The sequence below is a fragment of the Cebidichthys violaceus genome, unplaced genomic scaffold (assembly GCF_023349555.1).
Source record: "Cebidichthys violaceus isolate CVI_PGR_0920_01 unplaced genomic scaffold, fCebVio1.0.p SCAF_19, whole genome shotgun sequence".
Lineage (NCBI taxonomy): Eukaryota > Metazoa > Chordata > Actinopteri > Perciformes > Stichaeidae > Cebidichthys > Cebidichthys violaceus.
In genome coordinates, this window is record NW_027176361.1 from 987,800 (window position 1) to 1,005,550 (window position 17,751).

Genomic DNA, 17,751 nt, shown 5'->3' on the forward strand with positions numbered 1-17,751 from the left:
TAAATGAATAGATAGAAATAAGCCGGTGATTATTGTTTCCTGTTTGTCGTCCTTCAGCTCAGGGTGGAGTCAGAGACTGTGGTGGCTCCTGGCAGCCATGTTTGAAGTTTTACCGCCAAACGGTGAGACGAACACACGCCTGTGTTTCTATCCTTGTGAGGTCTCAAAAACTCACCGACTCACCGTTTATTTTTAAACACGTGACGTAACTCATCTCAAACCAATAAGATGTCATGAATTCTGAAATAAAATGATGTACGTTATTGAAATAAACACTATAAACTCTATTGTGTTTTTTTTCTTTCAGCCTCTATTGGTACCTGAGGAGGGGGCGGAAGCCCCGCCCCTCATACCGGAGTGTCCTGGCCAATCGTTTCAGGCCCGCCGTCTGCTGCGGTATTTAAAGTCCAGCCTGGAGAACGCCGACGACGTCCTGCTGGAGCCGTACCTGCAGAGCTGGGATCAGCTCCTCAAGTACACAACTTCTTTCATGTCTGCAAAATATGAAGCTAGGTTAGCTTAGCATAAAGACTAGAAACGGGGGGGGGGGGGGGGGGGGGGGGGGGACGACAGCTACCTAGCTCTGTCGCCATCTTAGCTTTTTGCAACCAGTGAACAGGAAGTGACCATATCTGGACTGAGGAGGAGTGACGTAGAGACCTGTCAATCACTGTGTAGCCCCGCCCCTAAAGCATCCCCTCTTTATGGTCTGTTTGACTCTAAATGGAGCATAATGTACTAAATGAACATCATGCTGTATTGAAGAAGACTGTAAACTAGAGATTGAGACCATAAACTCATGTTTACAATGTTTACTGAGGGAATAAATCAAGAGAGAAGTAGAGTCATTTTAGACTAGACTTCTATACAACCAGAGGAGTCGCCCCCTGGTGGACACTAGAGAGGATGCAGCTTTAACACATGAAGCTTTGACTTCACTTCAAAGCCTGCTCAAACGTGATTGGTCAATACATCCCCGGACTACAAATTGACTACAAATTCCTCCGTTTCTAGATAGCAGTAGCATGATCCAAACTTTAAATCTCTCTTTCAGGTTCATGGAGTCTCTCGGGACGATGGTCGGTTTCTTTTCTCACAAAGTGAAGGAAAAAGTCGTGCTGATACGAGAGCTGTCGCTCAAACGCAGCCTGGAGGCTCATGGGAAACGTGGTCCACCTGACAGCTCTGGACTACAAATCGGGGTGAGTGTCGCAAAAAAAACGCGGGCGGATTATATGAAGTTATTGGCTGATTTTTTCTTCCTCTCCGAGGCGAATCTGTCGGTTCGATCCATGGTGGAGGCGGAGCTAAAAGATGGCGTGGTGGACTTCTCGCGGCGGACGGACTCAGGCTGCCGGACGCTGCTGCGGCTGCATCGGTCTCTGCTGTGGTTGAAGCTCATGTTGGAGGGTTTGGCGGAAGGACCGGACGCCGACGGACGGTACAGAACACCTGGAGAGCTGAGCAGGTAGCGACCTCATCACTTCGCTAACAGGGCTAAAGCTAACAGGTTCTACGTCAGAGGCTGAGGCTAAAGCTAACAGGTTTCAGGATGCTAACAGACTGAGGCTAAAGCTAACAAGTTTCAGGATGCTAACAGACTGAGACTAAGGCTAACAGGTTTCAGGATGCTAACAGACTGAGGCTAAGGCTAACAGGTTTCAGGATGCTAACAGACTGAGGCTAAAGCTAACAGGTTTCAGGATGCTAACAGACTGAGGCTAAAGCTAACAGGTTTCAGGATGCTAACAGACTGAGGCTAAAGCTAACAGGTTTCAGGATGCTAACAGACTGAGGCTAAGGCTAACAGGTTTCAGGATGCTAATAGACTGAGGCTAATGCTAACAGGTTTCAGGATGCTAACAGACTGAGGCTAATGCTAACAGGTTTCAGGATGCTAACAGACTGAGGCTAATGCTAACAGGTTTCAGGATGCTAACAGACTGAGGCTAAAGCTAACAGGTTTCAGGATGCTACCAGACTGAGGCTAACAGGTCATGAAATCATGCTAACGCTCCCCCCCCCCACCCCTCCTCAGGGCTGCCTACATGGTGGCGTTGGCCCCCCACCACCCCTGGGTGCTCCGTCAGGCTGCAGAGTTCGTCTTCCTCGCCCTCCCGGACCGACGCTACTTCCTGCAGCTGGTTTGCGTGCGGAGCCAGCGGGAGGCCGCGCCCGTTCTGCACGCCATCATCAACGCCCTCGCGCTTGTGCACAAACAAACTCAGCGAATCCTGGTCGAACACGACATGCTGGAGCTCCCCTGAACGCACCACCATGACGCCCTGAAAACACCCTTTATTGGTTCAACAAAAATCATATTTATCAATATGTATATCGTTGGTTCTTAAATGACAAATTAGTTTTGAAAATGAATAAAATAAATTAATTCTAAAATAAACATTCTTTACTACGATAAGTATTAATGTCACAAAAATATTACTTCAGTAAAATAGTTTTTACACAGAATGAAGTTTATTTTGGTCACAAACAGCTTTTTTGTGGTTAATAGTTGAATAACATCTGTTGAGGACAACATGCACTTTAAGGCACCAAATGCTGCGTTCAGGGCCCCGTGGGATTTGAAAGTGTTCCGATGTCACATTCATCAAGGAAGCACATTTGTAGAAATCAATTAGGAATCATTTCACAGAGTTCAAACGACCCAGTTTGAGGAACCATCACATTTCCCAGTTGCCCTGAATGCAACATTGAATACACACGTCTTTATGAAAACAGTGAAACGAGAATAAAAACATTTGACTAATTAAATAAAAAACGTTTCTCTATTTTTATTAAAACAACAGGAAGTCAAGTCGCTGTACAGTTGATGAATTTCTGTTTGTGAGCGTCACACGACCTGGAGGCAGTGAATGCACCACAAAGCTGTTGAACAATCTGATCTAACAATTTACTTTAACTAATAAACCGAAACAGATGAATTATCTGTGGATCATATTTTATATATTCGGATTAAAACGATGTAAATCAGAGAACAGCTGATTAAAACAAATAATGAACAAACTTGTTGATTTTCTTTAAATACTACTTCCAATGTAATAGAAAAACAATCAATCACTAAGACCGTTAATATCGACGCTTCATTGCTTTTATATTGATTAACTAATCGATGAATTGTTCCAGTGTTTTTTTTTATGTATTTTAATTTTGTGTTAAAAAGTAAAGCTGGGTGGTGTTTGACATGCTTTACTTTTTTTAAAGAAGCGACCGTGTGAGAAGTTTAATTTCACAGTTTAACCATCAAAGTAAATCATAACGTCATCATCATGTGTTCAAATGTGATCTTTACATTTAATTTAAATTAAATTAAAAACTTTAATCTGTAAAATGTAGTTTTTGGTGATAAACTTGAATAAATCCAGTAGTTTGAAGATGTTTTCACATGAAGATAAAATAGATATTAGAGATGAATTATGATGTTTAACTTCCTAACACCAGCTCTAAGCTCATTGTTATACATCAGTAATAATAATGATGATATGTTTTTATCAATAATAATACAATCATTTATTTCCCGATCATTTGAATTGTGTGTGTTTTAATGTAAATAACTGCTAAAGATGATTTTTAACAAAGTAAAAGATTTCTTTAACTGACTTCAGAGCAGTTTGAATGATTTTTGGGACGGTCCTGTAGATCAGCTGTTATAAACAAAAACAAAACAACAACAACGACGACGACGATGGGCTCATATGGATCGATTAAAAACATACACGCTGTGTTCTGGTCTCGTCTCCCTCTCAGACCTTCACGGTGCGTTCAGGAACGTGTCCCCCTCCGCTCCCTCGTGGCTCTTCATGTGCGTCTTCAGACAGTGGCTCTGCGTGAAGGCCCTGTCGCAGACGGTGCACTGGTAGGGTCTCTCCCCGTTGTGCGTCCTCATGTGGACCGTCAGGTGCTCCTGGCGGGAGCACGGCTTCCCGCACACGGCGCACACGAACAGCTTGATGCCCAGGTGGCTCCTGACGTGGTTGCTCAGGTGGGTCTTGCGTTTGAAGAAGCGGCCGCACTCCGAGCAGCCGTACGGCGCCTCGCCCGTGTGCACGCGCGTGTGCGCCTTGCGCTCGCCGTTGGACACGAAGCCTTTACCGCAGACGGCGCAGGCGAACGGTCGATCGCCGCTGTGCGTCCGCATGTGCGCCGTCAGGCCGCAGTTGGAGAGGAAGGTCTTGCAGCAGACGTGGCAGAGGAACGGCCGCTCCCTCGCCGTGTGCGTCTTCTCGTGAGACTTAAGCGTGCACGAGAGCTTGAAGCGCTTCCCGCAGACGTCGCAGCCGTAGCGCCGCTCCCCCGAGTGCGTGGCCTTGTGGCGGGTGAGGGAGCGCAGGTCGTACAGCGACTTCCCGCAGACGGAGCAGTGGTACCGGTCTCGGCCCGTGTGCACCTTCACGTGGGCCCGGAGCTGAGCCCTCAGGCCGAACGCCTTCGGGCAGACGTCGCACTTGTACGGTTTCTCCTCCACGTGCACCCAGCGGTGGTTACTCAAGCTGGACACGTGAGCGAAGGTCTTGCCGCATATGTCGCACTTAAACGGCCTGTTTCCCGTGTGGAGGGTGGTGTGGCACTTGAGGCCGGTGACGGTGAGGAAGGACTTCCTGCAGTATGAGCACTCGTGGGTTTTTTGATATTTTTTGAGGTGTCCCTTCAAGTCGTCCGCGGACTCGTAGCGCTCGCCGCACACGCCGCAGACGCACCGCGGCTCGTCCACGTGGCTCCAGGCGTGTTTGATTAAACTGCCTGGTGTCCTGTACCAAACCCCACAGACTTTACAGGGTGTTTTACCGCTCGACATCAACTTCCGCTCCACGCCGGACGCTTTGGCTCCTCGCTTCCTCTTCCTCTTCCTCTTCGACGTCTGCGGTGAATCGGGTTCCCAGTCGTCATCTCCGTCCAACACCTCGCCTCCGTCCTCGTCAGCTTCTACATCAGCAGCAGCGTCTTCCTTTGTTTCCACGTCCTGGTGCTGTGACAGGACGTCCGCTCTGTTACCTTCTACATGTTGAACTGGGCTGATGTGGAGCAAAAAGTAATAGATTACTTTGAGTATCAGTATGTCTTCTGATCTGTAGTGCGAGTAGGATTACAATGAGCGGGTCTTTGTTTTGTTTGTCTCGAGGGTTTAAATAGCTAAATAAATCAAAGGTTTCTGGTGTTTAACTTAAAAGAAACACACATTTTTAGTGAATAAATGTGATTTTTTTGAAGAAAGAAACTTTAATATTTTATTTGTTTACGATAAATGACAACAAACTCAAGTAGAGAATTAAAAAAAAACACAGTAATATTAGTTCAAACATGACGTGTCTGAATCAAACCAGTGGTAGAAGAAGTACTTTCAGTTGTAATTCAAAGTTCTATATTTAAAGTATGAGCATCAAAAGAACCGTAAAGTAAAAGTACTTGTTACGCAGAATGATTCTTTTTAAATTACCTTGATTTGAGTCCGGCTTCATCACTTTTCTTCATCACAGAATCACCGGAGGCTTCATCGCTTCTCTGTGAAAGGTGAAGCTCCGCCTCCTCTTCCTCGTCTCCAGTCTGCAACAGTTCATGTTTTTAAGGAAAAAGATGCTGAAAAGTACAATATGTACCTCTGAGATGTAGTACAGTTAAAAGTACAACATGTACCGAGAAGAAGAAAGTAGCTTGACTATGTACTGAAGTACGAGAGTGAATGTACTAATACCACAGTGAGTACCTTCAGTCTGATGTAGATCAGGGTCTTCTCTCCGGTGGACCTGGTCCTGAAGATCTCCTCGGGGGTCATGGTCTTCACTTTGAGCTTCTGGAGTCTCCGGCTTCTGTCGGACTTGAAGATGTCAAATGGTTTGTCGTGACCCCCCAGCTGAGGGAACGTGGACCTCAGCAGGTCCAGGAAGTCTTCCTCCCGGAGTCCACGAGGACACTTCACCTCCCGCACCAAGGACTTGGTCAGCTCTGAAACAAGGAGTCAGTCAGCAAGGAGATCCGGATCATCTCAGAACCTGAACGTGTTGTTTACCTTTGTGAGGCGTCCGGTCGGACTGGGAGTCCTCCAGCATGCAGACTCTAAGGACGTGGTGGGTTGGCTCCTCGCCGAGGCGGGGTCTGCCCCGCCTCCTCCTGTCAGGCTGAACCGAGGGAGACGATAACCTGGAGGATACAATGAGCAGATGTTTTTCTTTGAAGCTCCTCCTACTTTTTTTTTAAAACAGCTGATTTAAATCTTTATTATATGTCGTCACTCTAATTATTATTAACCCTCTGAAACCCAAAATCCCGCCGGCAGGATTGAAAAACAAGTTCTCTTCAAGCACTCGCCAAAACTACACAATCAGATTTTCATCTTTCCGACGGTCCTTGAAGACATCATGTGTGACAAATGCTTCCTAATCATATAAACTGTGTTTTCCTTCTCTGTGATCAGACACCTGAGGTCTCTCCTCTCTGTGACCAGACACCTGAGATCTCTCCTCTCTGCGACCAGACACCTGAGGTCTCTCCTCCCTGTGACCAGACACTGAGGTCTCTCCTCTCTGCGACCAGACACCTGAGGTCTCTATTCTCTGCGACCAGACACCTGAGGTCACTCTGTATTTACCTGCTGAAGGTTTCCGTCTCATCAGCTGACGTCGTGGCTGAGCCAGACGGAGACCCAGCAGGTCTCTGCAGACCATGAAGGTCTTCACTGCTGCTCTGAGGATGCTCTCCGCTCTGAAACAGAGTTTAAAGTTCACATCTCAGTAAAAACTTTATTGATCTTTCCTAAAATCACAGTCTCAGTTGTCATCTTTGACATTCTGACTTTGTTGAATTAGAAATGATAGTAAAAAAGCTTCCTGTGGTCCCAGAGAGTTCTCATTTAATTTCAATTAATTTTAATTTAATTTATTTTGTTTTAATGTCCATTAAATTAAATTAAAAAGTGCACATTAATCAACATTTCAGTTTCCACCTCAACGTAAATGTTCCACCGTTAGCTGGAGAGCTAATTTTCTACCTCATATTAGTTAGCTTAGCATAGCATGGATCAAAACTAACTCCATTCAGAAAACAAGCATTTTCAAAGTTGTTTGCATGCGTGTTGCGTACAGATTGTAATGGTAATTTTTTACGTAATGTACTCAGTATATTGTATTCATGCATAAGTCATTTTGCTCTGGACTTTGTTGAACTTCAGCGTGTCTCTGTTGAGCAGAAGAAGGATTCTCCCTCTCTGTTCACATGTTCACTTGTTGTTCCATCAGTCTGAGACCAAAAGTCTGAGAGCGAGATGTCTGTAACATCGGCCATCGGCCCCCACCTTTGCTCATTCTGTATAAAGAAAGCTTGTTCACTTTTTTCGAGGTTCTTCCTCACTGAGACTGAACGCATTCTGTTGTGATGATTGAACCTTCTCTGCGCAGAGAATAAATACTTAAAAGACAACCTGGTTTTTGGTATCATGTATTTCAGCATTAAAAGACTCATGCAGAGCGGTATAGGAATATTTTCCACAAGACGCTTCAAAACATGAATTCAGACTTTTAACAAATCAACATCATTACGTCAACATTTCTGCATCTTTTTTATCTGCTTATTGCGATTTAATTACAGCTAAATCTTATGTTTTAGTAAACCAGCTGACTCGTGACTCACCTTCAGGCGGATGTAGAGGGCAGAGTTTCCTCGTCCGGAGAGCCGGATGCTCCTGCAGATCTCCTCAGGCGTGAGCGTCTCCACCCTCAGAGGCTGGAGCGTCTTCGTCCGGTCCGACGTGAAGACGTCAAAGGGTCTCTGATCGGCCAGCTGAGGGAACGTGGACCTCAGCAGGTCCAGGAAGTCCTCCTCCTGGAGTCCTCGAGGACACCTCACCTCCTGAACTGGGTACTTCTTAAAAACTGAAGAAGATATAAAAACATCTTTATAAAACTTTTATCACCGCGGCTGTAAAGATAAGACGCTCTGCTGTCTTATAAAACGAACCGGTGTTCGAGAGCACGACGGTCCGAGAGTCCTCCAGGACGCAGACCCTCAGGACCAGCTGGCTCTGTGTGTCAGTGCTCCGAGGTCTGCCGGGCTTTCTCCTGTCAGACCGGCCTCTGGGAGAAATTAACCCGGCGCTGAACAACAAAATAAAAGAACGTGAACTTATTGTCACTTATTTAAATACACATTAAAACTAGCATGCTAAGCTAACTGGCATGCTAATATGGTGCTAAGCTAACTAGCATGCTAAGCTAACTAGCATGCTACATACTGAGTGGTTTGGTAGTCCGGGTCCTTCAGGTCTTCTCGTCTCCGTTTGGAGCTCGTCGCCGCTCGCCGCTGCTCTTCGTCGTCTTCGTCATCGAACCACAGGAGGCCCAGACTCCCAGTGTCCTCCACAACTGGACCAGTTCAGTTCATCACAGACACTTCAACTCCTTTCACTGTTTCAAAACGCTTCTACTGTACAATAGTACGGTCCAAGTACTTTTACTGTGTAGTTTTAGTACTTTTACTGTCACAGAGTACTTTTAGAGTGTGGTTTTAGTACTTTTACTGTACCACAGGATCTTTACTGTAACAGAGTATTTGTATAGTGTGGTGGTTCTAGTACTTTAACTTTATACTGTGGTATTTGTACATTTACTGCAGTAAAGGACCTGAATACTTCCTCCATCACTGGTGAAGGAACATTATGTATTATTTATATTTTCATAGTTTCACTAATACGTTTATAAAGTAACTCACGTGACTGCTGTGACTCCTCCCCTTCCTCCTCCTCACTCAGAACAACCACCTCGTGACCTTCCTCATCCGGAACCAGGGCTTCGTGTTTTCGACCGAAAGTAAAAGAGAGTGAGACACACATTTAAAAACGAACGGAGCCGAACACGAACGGAAACACACGAAGGTCCCGCGAAGGTATTTCACCGTATTAGCACATTGATTCGTGTAAAACGGGCTTAATTTGTTCAACTTTATGTTCCGAGTTGTGAACCACATCATCACAAAGTGTGTACGCGTTTTATTTGATGTCCTCTGAAGTCTGCAGCTTCGTCAGAGCAAACAAAGTGAAATGATGAACGGAGTTCCGCCACAGACCTCTCCTCTCCAGAGAGACACGAGGCTGCAGGAGGACCTCCAGCTGCTTCTTCTGCCGGTCGATCTCCCGCCTGAAGCCCGACGCCTCCTCCTCGTAGCCGGCCACGGTCCTCTCCACCACCGCCAAGATCTCCTGCGCGGCCGTGGTGAGTTTCTCGGTAACGATTCCTCTCAGAATCTCGGCTTTAGACATGTCGAGCGTCTCGGAGTCGCTGCTCCTCTTCATCCAGTAAAACATCTTTTAAATGTGTGTCCCCCCCCCCCCCCACACACACACACACACACACACACACACACACACACACTGGTGTGATTTCACGCGCAACAACAACGGAAGATGTAGTTCCGGGTTGTGGAGCGGTGCGGCTGTAAATAATGTCCGACGATAAGCAAAAACAAAGGGAACCCTTCATCTGAAAAGCGAATTAAGACAGACAGACAGATACTTTATTAAGATAGATAGATAGATACTAATACTAACTAGAAAATGTATTTCCTGCTGTAAATGAGTTGGACAGGAGACTACCTCTCTGAAAAATGTTGAAGCCCAAAAGCATTAAACCCTTAGAAGAAAGAAGCTAAGAGCTGAATTACAATGCAGGAAAAACTTGAAGCGTAACAATTTTACTGTCCAAGTAATAGTAGTAAAAGAAGTAGTCGTAGTAGTGTTAGTAGTAGTAGTAGAAGTAGTTGGACTATTAAAAGGAGTAGTAGTAATAGTAGTAATAGCAGTAGTAGTGATCATAGTAGTAGTTGAAATTACAGTAGTATTAGTAGAAGTATTAGTAGTTTTGATAGTAGCAGTAATAACAGCAGTAGTAGTAGTAGTAGTCATAGTCGTAGTAATAGCTGTAGTAGTGGTCGTTGATATAAAAGTAGTATTTGTAGAAGAAGTATTAGTAGTAATAGCATTTCTAGGAGTGGTAGTAGTTGCAGTAATAGTAGTAGTTGTAGTAGTCATATTAATAGCTGTAGTAGTAGTTGTAGTATAAGTAATAGTATTATTGGTAGTAATAGCAGTAGCGGTAGTAGTAATAGTAGTAGTAGAAGTAGTAGAACTATTTGTAGGAGTAGTAATAGCAGTAGTAGTGATCATAGTAGTAGTTCAAATAACAGTATTAATAGTAGAAGTCGTAGTATTGGTAGTAGCAGTAATAACAGCAGTAGAAGTAGTAGTCATAGTCGTAGTAATAGCTGTAGTAGTGGTCGTAGTAGTAGTTGATATAAAAGTAGTATTTGTAGAAGAAGTATTGGTAGTAACAGTATTTGTAGTAGTAGTTGTAGTAGTTGCAGTAATAGTGGTAGCAATAGCAGTTGTAGTAGAAGTGGTAGTTGTACTATAAATATTATCAGTAAAAGTATTAGTAGCATTAGAATAAGGACTAGTAGTAGCAGTAGTGATATTTGTAGTAGTAGAAGTTGTAGTATAAGTATTATTAGAAGTAGAACTATTAGTAATTAGAAGTAGTAGTATCAGTACTTGTAGTAATAGCTGTAGTAGTTGAAATAACAATAGTACTAGAAGTAGTAGTAATAGTTTCGCAGTATTTGAAGTAGCAGTAATAGCAGTAATAGTAGTACTAGTAGTAGTCATACTAATTGCTGTAGTAGTATTAGTACTGGTAGTAGCATGAATAGTAGTAGTAGTATAAGTAATAGTAATATTGGTAGTAATAGCAGTAGTGGTTGTAATAATATTGACAGGATTTAAAAGGCACAGCTGGGAAGAGAAGAGTGTTTGGTTTGGGGACCTCAGAATTGCGTCTCTTTGCAGATGATGTGGTTCTATTGGCTCCTTCAGAACCTGATCTTCAGCACGCTCTGGGGTGGTTTGCAGCCGAGTGTGAAGTTTAGGGACAAGCGTCAGAACCTCTAAGGCCATGGTCCTTTCCTGGAAGACTATGGATTGCACCCTCAGCTTTGGGAGTGAGTCACTGCCCCAAGCGAAAGCAGTATCTCGGTATCTCGAGTTCTTGTTTACAGTGAGGATAAAATGGAGTGTTAGATGGACAGGCGGTTTAGTGCTGGCGTTGTGTCGGACAGTTGTGGTGAAGAGGGAGCTGAGCCATAAGGCAAAACTCTCGATTTAACCAGTCCATCTACGATCTGACCCTCACCTATGGTCATGATTTTTTGGTAGTGATCGAAAGTATGAAATCGTGGATACAAGCTGCTGCATTGAGCTTTCTTCGTAGGGTGGCTGGGATCAGCCTTAAAGATAGGGTGAGTAGAGCTGCTGCTTCTTCGTGTGGAAAAGGGACATCAGTGTGACCTCACAGTTCTCTATAATGTTCTCCCTACAGATGTTCAGCCGCTGTTGGTGATGAAAGAAGATATTACCCCTGAGTGGAGCCCCAGCCTGGACCAGGAGGACCAAGAGCCCCTCCGCATAAAAGAGGAGCAGGAGGACCAAGAGCCCCTCCGCATAAAAGAGGAGCAGGAGGACCAAGAGTCCCTCCGCATAAAAGAGGAGCAGGAGGACCAAGAGCCCCTCCGCATAAAAGAGGAGCAGGAGGACCAAGAGTCCCTCCGCATAAAAGAGGAACAGGAGGACCAAGATCCCCTCCTCATAAAAGAGGAACAGGAGGACCAAGAGCCCCTCCGCATAAAAGAGGAGCAGGAGGACCAAGAGCTCCTCCGCATAAAAGTGGAGCAGGAGGACCAAGAGCCCCTCCGCATAAAAGAGGAGCAGGAGAACCAAGAGCCCCTCCGCATAAAAGAGGAGCAGGAGAACCAAGAGCCCCTCCGCATAAAAGAGGAGCCAGAGCACCTCAAAGAGCTGGAGGAGGCAGATGTCACCAGGTTCCTCTTCAATACTGTGCTTTTGAAGATTGAAGATGACGATGAGATACCTCAGTCTTCACAGCTTCATCATAGCCAAAAGGAGGATAACAGAGAGGTAGAGCCTCAAGCCAGCAGCTCAGCTACTGATGGAGAGGACTGTGGAGGATCAGGACCAGCCGGGAACCTAGATACAGATTGTCATGCACAACCGAATGCTAATGATGAAATGGTTTCTGACTCCTCTGAGACGGAAGTCAGTTATGATGATTGGCAAAAGGCTTTGTTAGATTCTGTATCTGAAACAGAGGACAGTGACAGTGATTGGAAGGAGACCAGGGCACCAGATTCTGCTACACGTGCTCTGAAAGTTAAGGAAACCATTGTAAGGGATGTAGTCTGTAAAACTGGCAAGAAATCCTTCAGCTTCTTCAAGTGTAGTAATAGATTTTACCACAAGGGCTTTCTTAAGAGACACATGATGTGCAATTATGGAAAAATGTCCTCGAGCTGTTTGGTTCCTAAGAAATGTTTGAGAGTGAAGAAAAAGGTAGATTCACAGAAAAGAGTCCAAATGGGACGGAAACGATTTGGATGTGATGTTTGTGGGAAAAGATTTACACAGCAGGGAAATATGAAGACACACATGAGAGTTCACACAGGAGAGAAACCATTTGCATGTGATGTTTGTGGGAAAAGATTTACAATGAAGGAAAACATGAAGAAACACACGAGAATTCACACAGGAGAGAAACCATTTGGATGTGATGTTTGTGGGAAAAGATTTTCACAGCAGTGGAATCTGAAGAAACACATGAGAGTTCACACAGGAGAGAAACCATTTGGATGTGATGTTTGTGGGAACAAATTTACAATGCAGGGAAGTCTGAAGGAACACACGAGAATTCACACAGGAGAGAAACCATTTGGATGTGATGTTTGTGAGAAAAGATTTACACAGCAGGGAAGTCTGAAGAAACACATGAGAGTTCACACAGGAGAGAAACCATTTGGATGTGATGTTTGTGAGAAAAGATTTAAAGTGCAGGGACATCTGAAGACACACATGAGAGTTCACACAGGAGAGAAACCATTTGCATGCGATGTTTGTGAGAAAAGATTTACAGCTCAGGGACATCTGAAGACACACATGAGAGTTCACACAGGAGAGAAACCATTTGGATGTGATGTTTGTGGGAAAAGATTTACAGACCAGGGACATCTGAAGAGACACATGAGAGTTCACACAGGAGAGAAACCATTTGGATGTGATGTTTGTGGGAAAAGATTTACAGTCCAGGGAAGTCTGAAGACACACATGAGAGTTCACACAGGAGAGAAACCTTTTGGATGTGATGTTTGTGGGAAAAGATTTCCAGAGAAGGGAAGTCTGAAGACACACATGAGAGTTCACACAGGAGAGAAACCATTTGGATGTGATGTTTGTGGGAAAAGATTTACAGTACAGGGAAGTCTGAAGACACACATGAGAGTTCACACAGGAGAGAAACCATTTAGATGTGATGTTTGTGGGAAAAGATTTACAGAGCAGGGAAGTCTGAAGAAACACATGAGAGTTCACACACGAGACAAACCATTTGGATGTGATGTTTGTTGGAAAAGATTTACAGTACAGAGAAGTCTGAAGAAACACATGAGAGTTCACACAGGAGAGAAATGTATCTTTTCACTTTCTTGTTAAAGATGAATTACCTAAATGTGTTGTCAGGAACCACTGCAGTTTTCATTGTCTTATATTTTTGTCTTTGTTTGTAAATGAGAAGAAAGGGGAAGTGTTTTTCAAACATTATATATATCTTAATTACATTCAATGCAATGACAACACACAGTAGGTCTGTGGAAACAAAAAGGAACCAAAGACTCTGTTCATCAGGGGAAATATGTGTATTTAATATGCAACATTTAGATTAATGTCTAATTAATACATATTCAAACTGATTGTGTTTAAAAAGTGTAATAGGGGGAATAGGAGACCTTTTGTATGAAAAGAAACTACATCAATGGATTTTTTTTTTCTTGGTGTGTTACTGAAACTGTTGTAACACTTTATTTTAAAGACCCATAACTTTTTGTATTTCCTAGAAAACTGATGAAATGTTACTAAATGTAATATAACTCCCTAAAAAATAGTTATCGGGAATGTGTGAACAATCTTTTTTACTTTTGTCTTCAGGTCAGCATACAGTTCAACATCTTTTTCCTGTAATAAATAAAGAGAAAGTTCAAACATGTGATGGTAGAGTTTGTTTTTATGATCTGATGAAACCAACCATAAAACAATCATTCAGGAAATTTCAGACAAGTTATGGTTATTTCAATCAGGAGAGAGTTAATCAGAATTGAACAATAATTTATTATACATGCATAAAATATGAACAGTGCAAAGTCTTTGGTGATTGGACTCCATCCTGAAGTAGGATAAACGAGGGGTAGTGATGCTGAGGTCAGATGAAGCTTAATCCCCCAAAAGAGATTTATTTTTTGTGAATAAATACAATAAATACCATACCTGCTGCCGCAGAGAATTCTTAAGCAAAATAGAAAATTAGTTATGAGAGAAAGTTGAAGGGTAGAACTTGTTAGAGTTATATTTCATGAGTTGACGTTAAACCTGAGTTAAGAGAGGTCAAGTTAACCAAAGCAAAGGATAGAGCAGGTTCTCGATGGACCACAGACCAAGATAGTGCGGGTCTAGATAGACCACAGTAAAGAATAGGTTGGGGTTAAGTTAGACTGCAGACAAGGATAGATTGAAGTCATGTTAGACCGCAGAACAGAATAGTTGGGAGTCACAATGCCTCAGCACGACTTGACGGGTCAACTCAGACCGGAAAATGAGAAAATTGGGCAACCGTCGGACTGGGAATCCTCCAGCATGCAGACTCTGAAGACGTGGTGGGTCGGCTCCTCGCCGAGGCGGGGTCTACCACGTTTCCTCCTGTCAGACTGAACCGAGGGAGACGATAACCTGGAAGACACAATGAGCAGAGTTTTTTCTTTGAAGCTCCTCCTACTTTTGTCTGAGAACAGCTGATTTAAATCTTTATTATCTGTCATCACAAAATCCTCAATTTAAAAAAAAAAAGATTTGGCGTATTAAATGAGTTTGTCTATTTTAGATTGTCATCTTTCCAACGGTCTTTGAACACGTGTGATGAATGCTTCAACTGTGATATTTCATCAAAAACATTTCATTCTACATGTTATCATTTAAAATCTCTTCACAAATAAATCGGCAATCAGATTGTGTAATAAACATTAAATTGTGAGCTCTTCAGTGAAACTATGAAGTCATGATTGATTCATCTGAGACCAACAGTCATGTGACAACAAATCAGAGAAACTTTGAGTGAACTTCAGGAAGTGAACACAGAGAGGAGATGAGAGGCTGGAAGTAGAGGATGTTAAAATGTAAATAATATTTATAGCCATAGAGCCTCCATTTATTTCCACTATAACTGTTCCATTCTAACTGTGTTATTCTGCACTAAAGACATGTTCTAGTTCTCTCTACTTCTAGTCATGATGGTTCTGTTTCCATAGAGGAGCAGGACTTTTATATATTACAGATAAAAATATAACTCGTCAGTTTGTTCAACATAAATAAAGTTTTTACTTTTACTTTAGGACAGAAACAATCTAATTCTACACAAAGTAAAAATGATAATACCGATAATATTATTGGATCAGAAGTAATTTGTTCAATAAATCAAAATGTATCCAACACTTAAACATTACATTACAGTCATTTATCAGACGCTTTTATCCAAAGCGACTTACAATTCAGTATCCATCTACACACCATAGACACAGCTACGGGAGACATTAGGGGTTAAGTGTCTTCCTCAAGGACACAATGACATGAGACTAGGGGATCGAACCGTCGATCCTCTGATTGAAGGACGGCCCTGCTCTCCACTTAGCCACGGTCACCCCGTGTTCCATCGTTAGCTAGAGAGCTAATTTTCTACCCCATATTAGTACACAGACAAGAGGAAATGTGTATATATATATATATATATATATATATATATATATATATGTGTGTGTGTGTGTGTGTGTGTGTGTGTGTGTGTGTGTGTACTAACTGTAGAATGTCTATAATATAAACAACATTGCTGCTGATTTTATGTCAAGATTAGCTGCTACAATGTTAGCTTAGCTTAGCACAGCACGGATCAAAACAAACTCCATTCAGAAAACAACCAGTTTAAAATTAGTTTGCTTATCGTCTTGCAGAGAGAAAATATAAAACATGAATTCAGACTTTTATTCCTCGTCCGGAGAGCCGGATGCTCCTGCAGATCTCCTCAGGCGTGAGCGTCTCCACCCTCAGAGGCTGGAGCGTCTTCGTCCGGTCCGACGTGAAGACGTCAAAGGGTCTCTGATCGGCCAGCTGAGGGAACGTGGACCTCAGCAGGTCCAGGAAGTCCTCCTCCTGGAGTCCTCGAGGACACCTCACCTCCTGAACCGGGTACTTCTTAAAAAGTGAAGAAGATATAAAAACATCTTCATAAAACTTTTATCACCGCGGCTGTAAAGATAAGACGCTCTGCTGTCTTATAAAACGAACCGGTGTTCGAGAGCACGACGGTCCGAGAGTCCTCCAGGACGCAGACCCTCAGGACCAGCTGGCTCTGTGTGTCAGTGCTCCGAGGTCTGCCGGGCTTTCTCCTGTCAGACCGGCCTCTGGGAGAAATTAACCCGGCGCTGAACAACAAAATAAAAGAACGTGAACTTATTGTCACTTATTTAAATACACATTAAAACTAGCATGCTAAGCTAACTGCCATGCTAACATCGTACTAAGCTAAATAGCATGCTAACATTATGCTAAGCTAACTAACATGCTACATACTGAGTGGTTTGATAGTCCAGGTCCCTCAGGTCTTCTCGTCTCCGCCTGGAGCTTGTCGCCGCTGCTATTCGTCGTCACTGTCATTTTCGTCATCGAACCACAGGAGGCCCAGACTCCCAGTGTCCTCCACAACTGGACCAGTTCAGTTCATCACAGACACTTCAACTCCTTTCACTGTTTCAAAACGCTTCTACTGTACATTTTAAGTGATGGTCCAAGTACTTATACTATGACAAAGTACTTTTACTGTCACAGAGTACTTTTAGAGTGTGGTTTTAGTACTTTTACTGTACCACAGGATCTTTACTGTAACAGAGTATTTGTATAGTGTGGTGGTACTAGTACTTTAACTTTATACTGTGGTATTTGTACATTTACTGCAGTAAAGGACCTGAATACTTCCTCCATCACTGGTGAAGGAACATTATGTATTATTTATATTTTCATAGTTTCACTAATACGTTTATAAAGTAACTCACGTGACTGCTGTGACTCCTCCCCTTCCTCCTCCTCACTCAGAACAACCACCTCGTGACCTTCCTCATCCGGAACCAGGGCTTCGTGTTTTCGACCGAAAGTAAAAGAGAGTGAGACACACATTTAAAAACGAACGGAGCCGAACACGAACGGAAACACACGAAGGTCCCGCGAAGGTATTTCACCGTATTAGCACATTGATTCGTGTAAAACGGGCTTAATTTGTTCAACTTTATGTTCCGAGTTGTGAACCACATCATCACAAAGTGTGTACGCGTTTTATTTGATGTCCTCTGAAGTCTGCAGCTTCGTCAGAGCAAACAAAGTGAAATGATGAACGGAGTTCCGCCACAGACCTCTCCTCTCCAGAGAGACACGAGGCTGCAGGAGGACCTCCAGCTGCTTCTTCTGCCGGTCGATCTCCCACCTGAAGCCCGACGCCTCCTCCTCGTAGCCGGCCACGGTCCTCTCCACCACCGCCAAGATCTCCTGCGCGGCCGTGGTGAGTTTCTCGGTAACGATTCCTCTCAGAATCTCGGCTTTAG

General features: G+C 43.6%; 3 protein-coding genes across 7 annotated transcripts in view; 2 read left to right on the forward strand and 1 right to left on the reverse strand.

The window, feature by feature from the left end:
- gltpd2a (glycolipid transfer protein domain containing 2a) overlaps window positions 1–2,401 on the forward strand; it is a 3,789-nt gene extending 1,388 nt beyond the window's left edge. For 3 of the 5 annotated variants that reach the window (XM_068713103.1, XM_068713102.1, XM_068713101.1), the window contains 4 exons: window positions 58–122; window positions 308–474; window positions 1,055–1,468; window positions 2,039–2,401. In XM_068713103.1, coding sequence (XP_068569204.1) covers window positions 58–122; window positions 308–474; window positions 1,055–1,468; window positions 2,039–2,267 — 875 coding nt within the window. In that variant the 3' untranslated portion in view covers window positions 2,268–2,401. The remainder of the gene's footprint in view (window positions 1–57; window positions 123–307; window positions 475–1,054; window positions 1,469–2,038) is intronic. The other 2 variants (XM_068713105.1, XM_068713104.1) reach the window with 2 other exon arrangements.
- A 52-nt stretch (window positions 2,402–2,453) lies between these two features.
- On the reverse strand, window positions 2,454–10,576 carry LOC137874401 (zinc finger protein 37-like). The gene is made up of 10 exons (XM_068713061.1): window positions 9,070–10,576; window positions 8,716–8,793; window positions 8,240–8,369; window positions 7,966–8,102; window positions 7,639–7,880; window positions 6,602–6,714; window positions 6,023–6,153; window positions 5,720–5,958; window positions 5,453–5,559; window positions 2,454–5,030 (listed from the first exon to the last, which is right to left on the reverse strand). The coding sequence occupies exons 1-10, from the start codon at window positions 9,305–9,307 to the stop codon at window positions 3,770–3,772; spliced, it is 2,676 nt and encodes an 891-aa protein (XP_068569162.1). The 5' UTR covers window positions 9,308–10,576; the 3' UTR covers window positions 2,454–3,769.
- A 1,413-nt stretch (window positions 10,577–11,989) lies between these two features.
- LOC137874417 (zinc finger protein 235-like) lies at window positions 11,990–13,643 on the forward strand. Its single transcript, XM_068713085.1, has one exon. It carries the CDS (start codon window positions 12,080–12,082, stop codon window positions 13,550–13,552), a length of 1,473 nt encoding a protein of 490 aa, XP_068569186.1. The 5' UTR covers window positions 11,990–12,079; the 3' UTR covers window positions 13,553–13,643.
- Window positions 13,644–17,751: the final 4,108 nt, after the last annotated feature.

Excerpts from the sequence above, each read along its gene's own strand:
- LOC137874401 (XM_068713061.1), bottom strand. The coding sequence starts at position 9,307 with ATGTTTTACTGGATGAAGAGGAGCAGCGACTCCGAGACGCTCGACATG. Across the intron at positions 7,881-7,965 it reads CGTCGTGCTCTCGAACACCG|TTTTTAAGAAGTACCCAGTT; the intron begins GTTCGTTTTATA and ends TATCTTCTTCAG. Across the intron at positions 5,560-5,719 it reads TGATCTACATCAGACTGAAG|ACTGGAGACGAGGAAGAGGA; the intron begins GTACTCACTGTG and ends GAACTGTTGCAG.
- LOC137874417 (XM_068713085.1), top strand. The coding sequence starts at position 12,080 with ATGGTTTCTGACTCCTCTGAGACGGAAGTCAGTTATGATGATTGGCAA.